At 45.9% G+C, this 17694-nt stretch overlaps 1 protein-coding gene across 1 annotated transcript in view; it reads left to right on the forward strand.

Moving 5' to 3' along the window:
- Nucleotides 1–17694, forward strand: part of GDPD5 (glycerophosphodiester phosphodiesterase domain containing 5) — a gene marked incomplete at its 5' end in the record, with an annotated part of 125224 nt that overhangs the window by 89394 nt on the left and 18136 nt on the right. The window contains 3 exons of the mRNA XM_084279322.1: nucleotides 10523–10605; nucleotides 15330–15480; nucleotides 16931–17149. Coding sequence (XP_084135448.1) covers nucleotides 10523–10605; nucleotides 15330–15480; nucleotides 16931–17149 — 453 coding nt within the window. The remainder of the gene's footprint in view (nucleotides 1–10522; nucleotides 10606–15329; nucleotides 15481–16930; nucleotides 17150–17694) is intronic.

Here is a 17694-nt window from a genome sequence, read left to right on the forward strand (position 1 = left end):
CGTACATGTTAGGGTGCAGAGGATTGCAAAGGTTGATCAAAAGAAGTGGTGGAGGACACCTAGTCCTGAATGTGGAAGTGTGGCCAGGGTATTGCTCTGCAAGATGCCTCCCTCCTGTTCACCATTCTCTGCCATACAGAGCTGGTTGTATGTTTGCAGCACATGGTTTGCTCCAAAGCCCACGAGAAGCAAGATCAGAGCCGAGCCAGCCTTGTTCCAACCACCAAACAATAGTCTACATGTCCCATGATGAGAAGGCTTTGCCTTAGCTGTATGTGTAGTGTTCTCCAACTCTGGTCCAAAGAAGAGGACCAGAGAGTGGTGGTCAAAACTTCTTTCTGTACATCTGTCTATGCCCAGCTTATCACTAGATCAAATGTCACCTTCAGTTGGAAGAGCTTCGCCTATGGTGCAAGTCCTGAGGTTGTACTAAATAATGTCTACTTGGAAACTAATGATTTTAAAGCTTTGTCAGAAGGCATTTCTGCTATAGGGTCTTGTTTCATGGGGCTGACTGCTATGTTTTTGAGTTCTTGAGCCCAACTGTATGTAGATTTGGCTTGGGATAAATGGCCAAGTGGTACTGGAGAAGAGGAAATAGCCCAGAGAAGAGTTTGGAGACTTGGCTGTAGGATACAAACGTCTTCCCTTGGGCAATGTCAAGATCAAAAGTCTGTAGAGCATGAGAGTTTCAGACCTGAGGTGAAACTAGATCCTTGTGGGACTGGAAATGATAATAAAAAGTGATGCAATATTTGCCTTCAGATCTCCTGAAGCAAGAAAAAATGTGATTTGCTGTGCAGACAAACATGTTCTCTGATGGAATCTGATAGCTGGCTGCTTTGTCTGCCTGGTAGGACTTGGTCCATGATATTACAGTTGTGTGACCAGTGCTCTTTATACTAGAAAGACACAAATACAGCTGAGTGTCAGATCCACAGAACAGATCCACAGAAAGGCTTATTGTGCTGAAGTAAAGGATTTGTTGGGGACGTGATATCTGGGGCAAGATGTGGTGAAATGGAGAGTTTCTCAGGAGGGCTGTAGGTGTGCACGCTTCTGGAGTGCTATAGTACTGAGGGATACTGATCCATCAGGGCAGAGAGACTGTTCCTTGAGCCTGATTTCCTCTGTGCACACGCACATCCTGACTCTTCTCTTGTCCCTTCAGGATTTTTAAGAGTGGAAGCTTTAGTAGCATCTGTGTGGGTGCAACTCAACCACTGTCCTTGTTCCGTAGAGAAAAAAGTGAGGAACAGAGGCCATATGGCTCCTAATTTTGTCTTGAAACACCAGAGTAAGGGAAAAAGTTCTGGTGTTTTAAGTAAAGCAAGAGAAAATCAGAAACCATCCTAGCATCTGTACCTAGGTGAAGTATGGCTTTTTGCAGTACAGGGGAGCTACTTGTTTCATACTGGCTGTCCATTTGTCTGTAGAGCTAGTAGTCCTCCAAACAGTGTCCCTTTGGTATCATTCTTTTCCCACAAGCTTTAATTAACTGCTAGTAAGGCTCTTCTGTATGAATCCTGCCTTCCCATGCCTAAATGTCTTCCAGTCATGCCTGCTTTTTGCTATGCTTTAAAGTCCATTCCCATCAGGGCGCTGTTTGAAAACCCTTTTTCTTGGTAGGTGTTTAGTTAACAAATCAGTTTATTCTCAAAAGCTCTTTTAAAATTATTTATCCAACCTCTAGATCTGTTTCTGACCCTCTGGACTCCCATCAGGAGAGTATCAGGTTTGTGGCAATGATGTGCTGGGAGTGGAGGGCTACAGCCCTCTCTGGTACCTGTCAGTTCAAAAGGGTTCTGTCCTGCTGGGTACAGAAATCATCTGACACCCCAAAACATGATGGAGTTCTCTGTAAAGTCTGCATATTAATATGTTACACTTTTCAGATGGTTTTATGAGCAGGTGTCCATTGTCTAGGGTCTTCAGTCTTTTTTATTCTTCTTACAGAAACCTAGTTGCATTTTGTCTTTGGTGGCAATAGTAGACTGTCTTCTCCCTGTGATGGTTCATATGTCTCTTGTGCTGTGGATAAGCCAAAACAAGGGTAGAAAGTAAAATCTGGGGCCAAATCTGAGATGGAAATGAGGGATTTCATTCAGTAGGACACCAAATTCTACAGCTATTTACACCTTTAAAGTCTTCTCCCAAATGTCTTTCCTCACATAGTGCTTCAGGTTGAGGCAGGTTGTCTTTGTTTTTGGGATCTGAAGAAGGTGGTGATGATGATAATGTCGAATCCTACTTCCTTTAAGGTTCTTAGTCCTAAAGATACATTCCTTATAAAAATAATTAGACTCATCATGATGATCTTTGATTTCAAATTGTAGGTAAATCACACAAAGGATTAATAGCAAGAACTTACCTGAGCAAGAGCTGTATCTGTCTCCTTGGAAACCTTCAAGAACCACGGAAACTCACCTCCCGTTTTTGGGACCAAAAAGCTACCGGTTGGTCTAAACACAATCAGGATAAACCTGTGGAAACCATCCAAGCATGTCAGAGGCAAGAACAGCTCTTGATTTCAGAGCTGGAGGCTACAAATAGCATGGAAATGAATGCTTTTTTGGCAAACCACCCATACATACAGCTGGTTTTGGCATGTCTTAACAGCACTGAAAGACTGTGCTGGAACAGCTGTCCGTGTGCCGCGAAGCACGCAGTGCTCGTGCTGTGTCAAGCTCCTTCCCGCACAACAGATGATGTCCATCTCCTTGCTGAGCCCAGGCACCGTGCCTGGAGGAGCATTTCTTTTTCAGTAGTGTTAAATTATTGGCTTTGCACAAATCCAGAGTGGAAAAGTACCCATTACTGGGACAAAGTACCTTGGTAGGCAGCCAATGTTTAATTGTGTTTAGGGTTTGCCTGTTGGGGATTCCTGCATTGGAATGCTTTGCTTTGATGGGGAGTGGATCATGCTCTTCCTGGGAAAATTCCAGCAAATAGAGCCTTGCACATGTGGAGGCTCTTTTGGGGTTGTCTAGGTTTTTTCACCTGAAAGTGAAGCCTCCAATATATTTTGGTCTTCTGTTCTCAGGGAAATGATGTTTTGTCATCTTGTAGTGCCAACTGTTGATAGAAACAGTAATGAAGACTTGTGTTTGGGATTGTGGTTTATCAGAGAACTTTCAGTTAAAGAGGGAGAAGGTTTAAATTGGGTATTAGGGGGAAGCTCTTTACAGAGAGAGTGGTGAGGTAGCTCCAGGCCTGGAGGTTGGTGGCCCTGCCTGTGACAGGGGGGTTGGAACTGTATGAACCTTGGGGTCCCTTCCAACCCATGCCATTCTATGGTTCTAAGAACTGGTGATTTCTTTCTATTGTTTTGAGTTTTTCATTCTCTTGATGGTTTTGAAAGCCTTTATCTTAGATACCAAAACTTTGCTACCACCTATTTACTGGTGGTAGTCTAGTGGAGGCTGTCCATGCCCATGGCAAAGGGTTGGCAGCAGGTGGTCTTTAAGGTCCCTTCTAACCCAAACCAGTCCAAAATTCTATTTGGGATGACACTGGGTTATTTTAAGGGCTATGAAGTGCTTTGGTCTGTACAGCTTGTGTTGATGAAATCAAGAAGCATTTGACTTGCTGTATGTCTTACATACGCCTGCCTGTTAAAAATATGGCCAGTTAACCTGTCTGCTACTCCGATCGATAGTAACAAATAATCACAATTAGCCTCTTCTCTCAGACCCAGAGAAGGTTTGTGGTCATTGAAGTAAATCTTCGTAAGGCTACCAGCTTTTCTTTGTGTGCAGTACAACAGTAATGAGGTCTCATCTCCTGTATCTAGTTATTAAATTTCTAATGGATTTTTGCTTATGAGCTTATCCTGCTGTCCAAGGCAATAAATTTTGGGGTTTTTTTTTCTGGTTTTGTTTTGCACTTTTCCCCTTCACAGAATCACAGAATCATAAGGTTGGAAAGGACCTTTAAGATCATCAAGTCCAACCATTCCCGTCCTAAGCTAAACCAGATCCCTAAGTACCTCATCTACCCATCTGTTAAACACCCCCAGGGGTGGGGACTCGGCCTCCTCCCTAGGCAGCCTGTTCCACAGCCCCACAACTCTTCCAGGGAAGAACTTTTCCCTCCCATCTGATCTGACCCTGCTTGAGCTTGAGCCCATTTCCCCTTGTCCCATCTCCTGTCCCCTGGCTGAAGAGACCATCACCCACCTCTCTACATCTTCCTGTCAGGTCCTTGTAGGAAATGAGGTCTCTCCTCAGCCTCCTCTTCTCCAGGCTGAACACCCCCAGCTTCCTCAGCTGCTCCTCAGAGGATTTGCCCACCAGCCCCTTCCCCAGCCTGGCTGCCCTTCTCTGGACTTGCTCCAGGACTTCCATGTCCTTCTTACGGTGAGGAGCCCAGAACTGGACCCAGTACTCGAGGTACAGCCTCAGCAATGCCCAGTGCAGGGGCACAATTACTTCCCCAGACCTACTGGCCACACTATTTGTGATACAATCCAGCCAACTTTCAGGGTAGTTCAGCTGTTTCCAGAAGATCTGCATATGGATGCTTTGGAAAATACTTAGAATTCCTGGGGATTACAGGTACATGTTACTTTAGTTTTTTAAACATTATCTTGATTGCCTCATAGTGACCTGGTATGACGAGACACTAACGAGGAAATAAATGTCCTGGCAGATCCTGCTTGAAGTCCTGTACAGGGAACTTCCAAAGGGTACCATGTACATGAAGGAAAATACCATTTTCCAGGTATCACCTCTCATCATGTCCAGTTATTGGCTCACGAGGAGATTGATGCTGGAAAAGAGACATAAGGGAGGGAAATTAAAAAAAATAAAAATGAAAATGATGCTTATGTTTCCAAGAAGATGAGGAAACATCCTTAAAGCTTGCTGATGAAGCAAAGATCAAGTCATTTTGCGCTGGAGATCTGCAGGGGCTGCAGTTACACGTTGGAACGAATTTGGTTCTACTGTGCAAGCTTCTTCATTAACCTCCCTAACATGCAAATAACACAGTGATTTATTTATTTAATTTTTATTAGGTCTGGGAAAGCAGCTAATTAGGGGAAAAATACAGCCTAGCAATGTCCGGCTCTAGCAAGTGCTCTAACTAACATGCTTTCATTACCTTTGTTAAGGAAGGTCCAAAGCTCCTGACTCAATCTGAAAGCATCTGAACTTGACTCCTGAGCACAAAAACAAGCAAAATGAGTTCATCCATGAGTAATTTTCTAGCAATTGCTTGCTGCATCTCTGTAGCAGGAAGCAATGAATAGTAGGCTAATTTTTGCAAGAAATGAGCCTATCAATCCAAGTATGAAGAGAAGGCAACAGTTTCTAGAAACCCTGCACAGGGTCTGTCTGTGACTTTGAGTGGATGTTGGCATGGCTTATGTAGGGCAGAGGTTTTGGAGTGAAATCACTGTCCTGTGCTCCCAGGGCTTCCTTCACTTTGGCCACAAAGATGATTAGAGGCCTGGAGCACCTCTCCTATGAAGAGAGGCTGAGGGAGCTGGGCTGGTTCAGCCTGGAGAAGAGAAGGCTGCAGGGGAACCTCATTTCAGCCTTCCAATCTCTGAAGGGAGCAGAGAAACAGGAGGGGAATCAGCTTGTTAAAAGGGTATACAATGGCAGGACAAGGGGGATGGAGTGAAGCTGAAGGAGGGAAGAGTTAGATGAGATATTAGGGGGAAGTTTTTTACAGAGAGTGGTGAGGTGTTGGAACAGGCTGCCCAGAGAGGGGGGGATGCTCCATCCATCCCTGGAGGTGTTCAAGGCCAGGTTGGATGGGGCCCTGGGCAACCTTGTGTGTGGCCCTGCCGGTGGCAGGGGGTTGGAATTCTGTGATCCTTGGGATCCCTTCCAACCCAGACCATTTTATGATTCAGCACTGGGTTCTTAAAAAGTTGATTGTGTCCAGTTGCACTGGATCACTGCACCTAGAATATGAATAGAATATCTCCAGGGATGGGAACTGAATAATGGGCCAGAATAAGTGGCATCAAGGAAGATAACCCATCAAAGAAACTGGTGGGATGTAGAGAGAGAGATACAGGCAGAAAAATTATACATCTATTTAGTTATTGTAATTTTGCTGTAAAATCTTAAAAATAAAAAATCATCACTAATCTCAGCAAGTAATTTTTATACCAGCAACTGTCCCACTTGGGTGCAGCTCTGCCCTAAGCACATTGAATTTCGTGTCAGCTCTGTCTTACTTGGAGATAGACACAGGCTGGGATGATGGAAATACCTGCTAGTCAGATTCTTTTCACAAAAAGAAAAAACCCTCACATTGTAAATTTATGAACTCTTGGTACAATGAGATTCTGTCTCCAAAGTGGTGCCAGGGGAATCCCCAGGAATAGGCAGCATTTGAGTTTAGGGGACAGGGTTAAACTTGCTTTCCTGGCTTTCTGGTGGACACTTACTAGGGTCATTGGTGAGTGGCTTGTTCTGTGCCCTCAAGGCTAGGATTGACCAAGAGGTTTAGAAACCAGGGAGTAAGGCTTTCTGCATTGGAGATGGGCTCATTTGCAGACTTGATTGTTTATATCAGGATGATTGGCTCTGGCCAGGTTAGGAGCTTACCCACTACATGCTCACAAGAAGATGACACTTTCACCTGGAAGGTAATCTACTTTTGAAAGGCTTCTGGCATAGAGGGAATCAGGCTGTCAAGTAATAGCGTTGTGGTGTTAGAGACTACCCAGCACATGCCATCATGGGGCATGGTGACACAGAGAGCACTTGTGCTGACGTCCGTGCTGTTTGCTGATTCAGAGCAGTAAGAGATGTTCATCCACCCGTGATGCTCTTCAAGAGGCTGCTCTTCATCTTTAGTGGTGGTGTGCTAAGAATGACTTTACAGCCCCTAAGTGTTTATTTGGATGGTTGGACCTTAAGTGCCAGCCTGTCCTTGGAACAGTTTTTAAAGTGCTGCTTCCTCTTCACAGCTACAGTTCTCAGTGCAGATTTGGCCAGAGTTTTGTAAGTTTATTTAATTTCTGCTTGGGATCAATTTCCTGGGTAAGGAATGGATGTGCCTTGCATCTAAGCAGCATCATGCAACCCCAATGGAGTCAAGTTTAGCCTTTCTTGAAGGGTAAAGTGTGGTGTGATTTCTATGTAGGGTCTAGATATGAGGCAGGAGTGGGATATCCCACTCCTGGGCTGAGATCTTCTCTCCATGGTGTTAAACTCAGTGCCATCTGAGGACGGGACAGTCACTGTGTTGAGTTTTAAAACTCAAGTCTCAGATTGTAGCTCACTGCAACCTGTATCTTAACACACGTACCTGTACGTGGCCAAATTTATCCAGTCTAGCAAACAGAAATCCCATTCCCAAAAGGGTGCTTTCCTATTTGGCTTTCATCTGTCACCCCTGTGTGCAGTCTCAGCTCTGTCTAAATATACTTTTCTCCAGCCCAGGTAATGGAGATGCTCTTGCATATTAACCTCACACCTCAAATATGTTGGACTCTGTTTCCTTCACCTCCAGAGGTGAAGGCTTGGACTCCTTAACCTAAAGTTAAGGCTTCCTATGCCTCTCAAGCCAACTGGGTCTCAGGAGGGCTGGCGTCCAAGCAAGGCTTGACTCTGGCCCTGCAGAAGCTGAAGTGCACTGAGAAGAGGCAGGAAGCTTTTTCAATCTTGTTATCAAATAGCAGAGCCTGTGTCCTCTTTGGGTTAGGATTCTGCTGTTCAGGTATAGGTAAGACAGGAGAAGACCTTGGTCATGCTGGTCTACCTCTACAAAAGTGGAATACTGTTGTAGCCACACTTGTTTCCCTTCATTTCAGCCCAAATTGATGCAATATCCCTTAATTGCGTAGGTGAGTAACAGCAGTGTTGTCTTAACCTTGCTGAAGGGTTTTACCTTGATTGCTCAGTGGAGGTAGTCCAACCTATCCTTTCCCATCTCCTTTAGCCTGAGAGATGGTTTACAACTCGACACACTTTCCTATTCCTTGTTCATCTGCATCCCTGGTGGGACTGCTTATAGGGGTATGGCTTCAGTTGCTACTTGATGTGGTGTCACATCTGGGATTTGCACTGCATGCACCCAGCATCCCTTCCTGACATAGGCTGGTGGTCTTGAAACACCCTTTGTTTTCTCTAGTTGATCTGTCTCTAGCTTGAACACTACACATTTTATTTCCCAGTAATTGCTGGAGTCTCTAAATGGAAATATTGAGTGTTACCCTGTAGAGAGAGGATTGCCTTGCAGTGCTATCCCTGAGGAAACCTGAGCTACTTGGGGAGGAAACCCAAGATGCTGAAAGCAACCACACAGAAAGAAATGGAGCAGGTCTGCCTGAGTGGGTTCTCTAGATCTCTATGTGGCTGCTGCTCCCTGCTGACAGCTCTGGGCATCGTGAATATATTGCAAAAAAAGCTCGTTGAGCTCCACCTTGCATGACCCAGCAGTGGGCTGTGCAAGAGGGCGTGATGGGGTCGTTGCCTCTGTCTTCTCCTGGACGACTCAGGGTTTGATTGGGAGCTTTTTAAGGAAGATAAAATGACTCTGTGCTGCCTCCCTTGAAAAAGAGGAAAATGAACTAATAGTGATTATGTGGCTTGAGCCAGCGGAATGCAGGAGAGACTGGAGTTATGTGAAGGTTGCTGCTGACACTTGGTCTGATTGTTTTACACCAAAGTTTTGCTGACCTGAGTGTAAGGTCATCAGCTAATAAGAAAATCAATTATTCTGAGAGACACCTTAAACTCTTGAGCAGTTTAGGGGTTTTGTTGTGGGATTTTTATTGATTGCTTGCATGGTATGCATTTAGGCCTTTGTTCTTTACTATTCTCCTTTCCAAACCCTGAGGAGTTCTTGGAAATAATGGGTTGTGAGTGCTCATTGTGTCTTTATGGGAACTTTACTAATCCTGGTGGTATCAGGGCTGAATAGAAAAACAGAATGTTGCAGGTGCTCTAAACCTGAAAGCAAAATTGGGGGGACACGCCCCCCCCTTCTTTTTAAAAAGTTTTAATTTTATTTACTCACATTACAGTGCAAAAAAACCTGCCCATGTTTCTCTCCATAGTTGTCTGTGTTTTTCCCCTGGTCTGTCTGGTTTTGATTTATGGACATTTTGGGGCTAGCTATATTGTAGCAGTTTTGTAGAAAACAAAGTACTTGTCTTCACACTGCATTGTTTTTAAACAATCCTAACTTCTGTTACCAGCCTCTCCATTCAACAGGAAGGAATTTGAAATACAACTTGAGTCTTTATCTCTGATAACCATAGGAGTAAATTTTCGAAGCTGAAGACTTTTTTTTTATTTGTTGCTAAAGCCAACTAGAATACTTGTTGTTAGAGAAATCATCTGGTTTTTAGAATAATAGATAACTTTATTGAATGAGTAGATCATAGAATCAGAGGGGTTGGAAGGGACCTTTAGAGATCATTGGGTCCAATCCCCTGCCAGAGCAGGGTCCCTAGCTCATATTGCACAGATAGGAGTCCAGGTGGGTCTGGAATATCTCCAGGGAAGGAGACTCCACACCCCCCTGGGCAGCCTGTCCCAGGGCTCCCTCACCTTCACTGTGTAAAAGTTCTTCCGCATGTTGGTGCGGAACTCCCTGTGCTCCAACTTGAGGCCATTGCCCCTTGTCCTGTCTCCACAGACCACTGAAAAGGGGCTGGCCATTTCCCCCTGCATCCCATACTGAAGATATTGATAAACATTAATAAGTTCCTTGCTTAGTCTTCTTTTCTCTAGGCTGAACAGTCCCAGCTCACTCAGCCTTTCCTCACAGGGGAGATGCTCCAGGCCCTTAATCATCTCCGTGTCCCTCCTCTGGACTCTCTCCAGGAGATCCCTGTCTTTTTTATACCAGGGAGCCCAGAACTGGACACAACACTCCAGGTGGGGCCTGACCAGGGCAGAGTAGAGGGAGAGGATCACTTCCTTTGACCTGCTGGCCACACTCCTCTTGATGCCCCCCAGGATCCCATTGGCTCTCTTAGCCACCAGGACACACTGCTGGCTCATGGCCAGATGTGAAAATAAAATATGTCCCATAGAACCTGATGTCCAGTTCTTCTTAATTCTGGCTGTGGACTGACTTCTTTATAATGGTGTTGTAATCATGTTTGCATAGGGAAGTAGGAGAATGAAGGACTGTTGTGGTATTTTAATTAACTCTAGATATAACCTATGGATAGAGAATTTGTGTCACATTAACAGTCACTTTCTGGGAATCTCCAGCGTGCCACTGATTGGGGGACCGTGCTGGTGAGCGTCTCTCTTGCACAGTAATTTTGCCCCAGACATCAAGCTAGTTGAGTTTCTGGTATTGCAGGTCTTAACTTTTTCCTTTCTGTGAAAGACCATCAATGGAGTCAAATGTATTTAGACTTCAGCAGGATGTGGTACCCTGTTACACTGGGTAACTGGTCACTACATAATCTTCAAAGCAAAATTGTTTTGTCTCCCTATTATCTCTAGACCTTCCTCCCAGCATCCTCACCGACACTTCTTTGTAAACTTTTCCATTTTCCACTAATCTATTATTGCTCTTTTACCCCCACACACAGCTGGCGCCGGAAAACACTCTGATGTCCTTCCAGAAGGCAGTGGAGCAGAAGATGTATGGAGTCCAAGCTGATGTCGTACTGAGGTGAGCCAGCGTGCTGTTTGGTTTTGAGACACTCTGTGCATGGCCAAAACCACCTGGGGGGTCTTTCCAATCTGGGTGTGTCTGGCTATTACTACTATTTTTTCCCATTGAAAAGGACTCTTGTGAACATATCTGATAACTCCTAGCTGTCTCCATTTGTAAAGCCCAGATTATAGAATCATAGACTGGTCTGGGTTGGAAGGGACCCCAAGGATCACACAGTTCCAACCCCCCTGCCACAGGCAGGGCCACCAACCTCCAGGTCTGGATCTAAACAAGGTTGCCCAGGGCCCCATCCAACCTGGCCTTGAACACCTCCAGGGATGGGGCATCCACCACCTCTCTGGGCAGCCTGTTCCAGCCCCTCACCACTCTCTCTGGAAAGAGCTTCCCCCTGCTATCTAATTTAAACCTTCCTTCCTTTAGCTTCAGTCCCTTCCCCCTTGTCCTGCCATTGTCTACCCTTTTAACAAGCTGATTCCTCTCCTGTTTCTCTGCTCCCTTCAGGGACAGGAAGGCTGCAATGAGGTCCCCCCACAGCCTTCTCTTCTCTAGGCTGAACAAGCCCAGCTCCCTCAGCCTCTCTCCATAGGGGAGATGCTCCAGCCCTCTGATCATCTTTGTGGCCTCATCTGACCCCTCTCCAACAGTTCTACATCTTTCTTGTATTGTAGGGCCCAGCTTTGGACATAGGACTCCAGCTGGGGCCTCAGGATGGCAGAGTAGAGAGGGACAATTGCCTCCCTGTCCCTGCTGTCACCCCTTTCCTGATGGAGCCCGGGATCCCATCGCCCTTCTGAGCTGCAAGAGCACACTGCTGGCTCATGGGGAGTTTCTCATCCACCATGACACCCAGGTCCTTCTCAGCAGGGCTGCTCTCAAGAAGCTCTTCTCCCAGTCAGTAAATGTCTAGGATTCCTCAAGTCCAAGTGCAACACCTGACACTTCACAGTCTTGAACCTCATTAGGTTCACCCGGGCCCACCTTAGGTGCTACTAATTGTTTCACTGAGATGATGATTAAATGTGAAGCTGTCCAAGTTGGGGGAACCTGGATGCCTTTATCATGAAACTAATCATGTTTTCTACCAGCCCTTACAAAACTGTCATGAAAATTTAGCAGCCTAGGAATAAGCACTTTCTCCTCCTCCCCTTCCTTGCATGTCACTAATGCTCTAGGAAGGAAGAACCCTGTTACACTGCTGACTGTCAGAAAGACATTTTTTTACTGGCAAATCTTGAGCTGAATTGACAAGACCAATTTAGAGGAGGTTATTTCAAGAGCTGTGCTTTGTTCCAGGAGTTTGATAATTCTCTAATAGTCTTGTTCCTTTGCAGAACTGTGTTTTTTGCATGAGTTAAGGATGTGCAAGAGGGCAGAATTGGCATAAAGGGAACAGTAATTGCCTTCTTTTGGCAGTCCCTCAGCTTCTCAGTTCTAGTAATAAATACAAGACCGGCTCAAAGCTGATATTTTGTTCTTTCCTGACTGCTTTGGAGGCTGGTGTTGATGGAAGGATATTTTTGCCTGGTGAAAGATGGTCTTCTGCGGTTTAGTCATTAGGGTGTTTCTTGTGTTCTTTTTACAGTTGTTTGAGAGCAAATTATATGAAACAAAAGGAATTTCTTCCACCTAGGGAGTGGAAGGTTACCATGGAAAGATGAAAGATGATATGGCCAGTAGGTCTAGGGTGGTGTAGCCCGTAGATAGTGTGGTCAGTAGGTCTAGGGAAGTGATTATGCCCCTGTACTGGGCATTGGTGAGGCCGCATCTCGAGTGCTGTGTCCAGTTCTGGGCTCCTCACCATAAGAAGGGCATTGAGGTCCTTGAATGAGTCCAGAGAAGGGCAACCAGGCTGGGGAAGGGGCTGGAGGGCAGATCCTCTGAGGAGCAGCTGAGGGAGCTGGGGATGTTCAGCCTGGAGAAGAGGAGGCTGAGGGGAGACCTTCTCAGCGCCTCCACTGACCTGCCAGGAGGGTGCAGAGAGGTGGGCGATGGTGTCTTCAGCCAGGGGACAGGAGATGGGACAAGGGAAAATGGCATCAAGCTGCACCAGGGCAGGTTTAGATTACATATTAGAAAAAAAAATTACTGAAAGTGTTGTGGGGCTGTGGAACAGGTTGCCCAGGGAGGGGGTTGAGTCACCTTCCCTGGATGTGTTTAACAGACGGGTAAATGAGATACTTAGGGATATGGTTTAGCTTAGGATGGGAATGGGTGGACTTGATGATCTTAAAGGTCTCTTCCAACCTTGTGATTCTGTGATTTAGGATGTTTGTAATACAATTATTTCAAAAATCAGTTCGTTAACTGTTGTGAAGGGACAACTGCTTGACTGTCCACATATGCAAATGAACTCTCGGCTCGTGCTGGCTGAATTGGTTGCTTACATTTAGTACTGGCCAAGGAGAAAGGTGGACTTTTGGAGGGAGGAGACCTGGAAAAGCTCCAAGAACTTTTCCTTTTGCCAGTCATCAGCCATTACAGAGAAGTACTCCAAGCATCCTTAGCTTAATAATTGGGCCATCCAGGGCCCTTTCTAGGAGACACAAGTGCCTATAAAAAAAGGACTTCATCAACCTTCAGACCAAAAAGTGAGCTATCAACACAGCTGGCTGCAGCTTTGGGAAGGGTTTGTGGTGTAACACCCACTGCTGTCCTCATGTCTTTCAAAGTTGCTCTTTGTGCCTATGGCTTGATGGGTCCACTCTGCCTGAGATTTCTCCACTATTATGTAGGCATGTATCAGCCATGGGTGGGCTGCTTGGACATATACTAAGACCTGTCACATCCTGCTCCTACCTATTACACATCCCAAACTTGGTTATGAAGACAACTTCGCTTTGAGCAGCAGAAGCATGGTATCAGGGCACGTTCCTCTCATTTTCAACCTCCTCACACATCTCTCTCAAAGCTTGGCTTTCTGCCTCTGAACTATTTTTTACAAATCTCTGCCTGCTGACACGTTGAGTGACTCGTAAGGGATTAGTCAGGAGGGGAGGGAATGTTAAACACCCCACAGGATTTCCACAGGACAGTTAAGGCTTAGCAGTATCTGACGATGCTCTGCTATGAGATATTAAGACTTGAGCTCCTATCTCCCTTGAACACTCCCCACTCTTAATTCTGCAGTTGCTTGACTTTTTGTCGTCTTTTTTTATTATTATTTAAAAAGACTGTATTTGTTAAAACCCTTTCTGATTGCAGCAGTATGGTGTGCTGCTGAGCTACAAAGAGAGGCTGAAGGGGCTGGGCTTGTTCAGCCTGGAGAAGAGAAGGCTGTGGGGGGACCTTGTTGCAGACTTCCAGTCCCTGAAGGGAGCGAAGAAACAGAAGGGGAATCAACTTTTTAAAAGGGTAGATAATGGCAGGACAAGGGGGATGGAGTGAAGCTGAAGGAGGGAAGGGTTAGATGAGATATTAGGGGGAAGTTTTTTACAGAGAGAGAGTGGTGAGGGGCTGGAACAGGCTGCCCAGAGAGGTGGTGGGTGCCCCATCCCACCTCTGGAGGTGTTCAAGGCCAGGTTGGATGGGGCCCTGGGCAACCTTGTGTAGATCCAGACTGGAGGTTGGTGTCCCTGCCTATGGGGTCCCTTCCAACCCAGACCAGTCTATGATTCTATGGTATTGTGGTGTCAGCATGCTGCTTTGGGTTGGGAAGTAGTTGGCATAGTGCACACTAGAAATAACAAAGGTGACAGTGACCTTCTGTAGGCAATGGTAAAGATGAGGCAGCATTTGCTCCATCACCTAAAATTGATTTTCTGTTTCCCCTCTAGCTCTGGGGGTGAGTGCTCTAGCTTGTCTCCTAATGCAAGTGGGGGATTGTATTTTAACCCCATCTCCTAAGTTCTTCCTAGAACCATTGTTCTGTGTTATCTGAGTAGCTTAAAGACCACAGGACATGCATTTGGCTATTTAGTTTCATCTCAGAGGTGTGTTTTCTTTAAGATACATGAACTTAACTCATGAGCATGTTTCCTAAAACCAATTTTCAACTGGAAAAGGCAAATTTCAAAGCAATTTTGGTAGGTTGGAGCCCTTGCATTCTGCTGAAAGCCCATTACATTCAAGTTGCCATATAGTCTGAGTGGCTTAGAAAGTCTTACTTATCAGATTAGGATGGTGAGGTCCTGGCACAGGTTGTCCAGAGAAGCTGTGGCTGCCCCTGGATCCCTGGCAGGGTTCAAGGCCAGGTTGGATGGGGCTTCGGGCACCCTGGGCTAATGAAAGATGTCCCTGCCAATGGCAGGGAGTTGGAACTAGGTGATGGTTGAGGTCCCTTCCAACCCAAACCGCTCTATGATCTACTATTAACAATTTGTGAATAGTTTGTGGATGTGTGTGTCTGTATACAGGGTATTTAAAACCTCTGACATGATTGGGAGCTACAGACACTGCAGAAAGCTTTAGTTAGCTTGAGCATTCAGGATTTATGTTCTTGTCCAAGTTACCTGAGCTTGGCAGTTGAAGGGATGGGAGGGATGGAAAGGGTTATATCAGCATTTGAGTGGCTGCAAGCATCTAGCAGGTAACTTAAGACTTTTTTCTCTGGGTCATTTCAAGGGGTCTTGGCCAGTTTAACACATCCCCAGCATCACCAAGGTCTTTGCAGTGGTTTATGAAACCATGTGAGAGACTGGAGTGGGTATAGCTATTTTTCTACTTGTGTGTACGTGGTCGTGCACCCCCACCCATAATGGACCCTCTGACTGTCTTTGTAGCTATGATGGAGTCCCATTTCTGATGCATGACAAGACACTCAGGAGAACAACAAACGTGGAGGAAGTGTTCCCAGAGCGGGCCTACAATCACTCCTCCATGTTCAACTGGACTGACCTGGAAAAGCTCAATGCTGGAGAGTGGTTCCTACAGGTGCGTACAGCCATGGAGAGGGTGTCTTGGAGCCATGGCATGAAAGTTCCTAAACCTTCCATGGGGTGGAGAGGTGTAGATCCATCTCCTCAGTGGAGTGGTGTGAAGTACAGGTAGACCAAGAAGCCATCAACTGCATTTTGTTCTGTCCTCTACTAAACTTAGGACTTAATCTAAAAGACACATTATCTTTCTGTGCCACCTTGAAGAAGGGGCCTTAATGCCTGGCTGACACCACAAAGAATTCCAAGACCCCCCAAGGTGGGTGAATGTGGTTATAAAGGGAACAGAAAAGACCATATTAAATGCTGTTGGTTTTAATTTACTTTTGGACACAATTATCTTTACAAAATCACAGCAGGAAATTCAGCCTTTGAAGTTCAGGGGAGGGAAGAGTTGTTGTGGAATGGGCTTGACCCATCCTACAGCGTGCAGCCAGGTCGCAAGTGGGATTTCTTCTTGCCAAGCTGCTCTCTGGCCTGTTTTCTTGGAGAACATTAGCTGTGGTCTAGAAAGAGGGTTCTGCAGCGCTCTGGCACTCTTATGCAAACTTAAATGTGGCTTGCTGAAGCGTTGCTGAAGTGATGCAAGCTTAGACAGTGCTTCCACTTGCTTGTTTGAAGCTCTCTGGGTGCTTGCTTGGTGGAAACACCATAGCATCACTGCTGCTCTGGGCAGAAGTGGTGTGATGGGGATGTCCTGTGTAAAGGTGACAGAGCTCTGGGACAGGCTGCCCAGGGGGGTGTGGAGTCTCCTTCTCTGGAGATATTCCAGACCCCTCTGGATGCTGACCTGTGTGACCTGTCCTAGGGACGCTGCTTTGGCAGGGGGGTTGGACCTGATGAGCTCTGGAGGTCCCTTCCAACCCCTACGGTTCTGTGATTACTCACACGTGCTGCTGTACAGAAACTTGCTTGACTTGCAGATGCAGGAGTGGGAATGCAGGGAATCTGCTGCTTGCCAGATGAGGAGGGCCACAGCAGCAGCTGGAAGGATGCTTTTTGCGGTGTACTTTGAAGTGGTCATTCCTGAATGTCCTTAAGTCAGGAGACTGTCTCTTCCAACAGCCCATAGCTCCTGCTCTTAGGTATAGAATAGATAAATTCCATAGAATAGATAGATTAATTTTCTTGTTCTAAAAAATCCTTGGTGATCGTGTGTATAGTGTGAGAAAGCACATTTTTAGCTCACTACCTTGGAAAACTGAATTACTGTTCTATAGCTCTGCTCTCCTCCTGAAAATGAATTGATCTGTATAGCCCACCTTGGTCTCATTTAGGATCTGTGACATTGCTTTGGGTAAGGAAACTGAGGCACGGAGCTTCAAAGTCATCAAGCATAGCTGTCAGCATCCCACACTGTTGTCAAGGTGGGGTAGACAAGGATCTTTGTCTGTATTTGAGGACTCCAGGCTTTGTGGCACTAATGCCAGGATGTGCTTTGCTTTCAGAATGACCCTTTCTGGACAGCCAGCTCGCTCTCAAGGTCTGACTACTTGGAAGCTGCCAACCAATCTGTCTGCAAGCTGGCAGATATGCTAGAGGTGATCAAGGACAACACATCACTCATCCTGAACTTCCAGGACCTGCCACTAGCTCATCCCTACTATGACACTTACATCAACATCACTCTGGAAACCATCCTGGCGTCGGGAATTCGGCAACAGGCTGTGAGTTGTGTGGGGTTGGTGATATTTCCAGAATTACCCCCTTATGGGTTCCTTGAATCCTGAAGTGTCTCATTTGATCCATTTGAACACTTGATTTGAAATGCCACGTCATGAGAAGAAGTTGTGCTTGGAAGGACTGTAGCTCCAGGCTGGTGGTCCCAGGGTCTCGATAGCATCTTGGACTGCAGTCTTGGTAATGTAGGTAGTAGATGAAGAAAAGTGATTATTCCCCTTGCTCAGCAGTCATGTGTTCAGTGTGGGGCTCACCAGTACAAGACAGATGTTGGTAAGCTTGGGCAAGTCCTGCAGAGGCCACGAAATTGGTCAGGGAGCTGAACATTTGAGGGGCTGGGGTTACTGAGCCTTTTAACCCTGAAAAATAAGATTTAGGAGAGATCTAGTAGCAGGACTCCAGTACCAGCAAGGAGGTTATTGGAAGTTAAACTCAAGCTCTTCACTGGACTGTGTGTCAGGAGGATGAAAGAGAATCATCACAAATAGGAACAAGATAGGTTTTTGTTGGATATAAGGAGACTAGTTTTCTC

The sequence above is a fragment of the Gallinula chloropus genome (genome assembly GCF_964237585.1).
Source record: "Gallinula chloropus genome assembly, chromosome: 1".
In the NCBI taxonomy this organism is placed as follows: Eukaryota; Metazoa; Chordata; class Aves; order Gruiformes; family Rallidae; genus Gallinula; species Gallinula chloropus.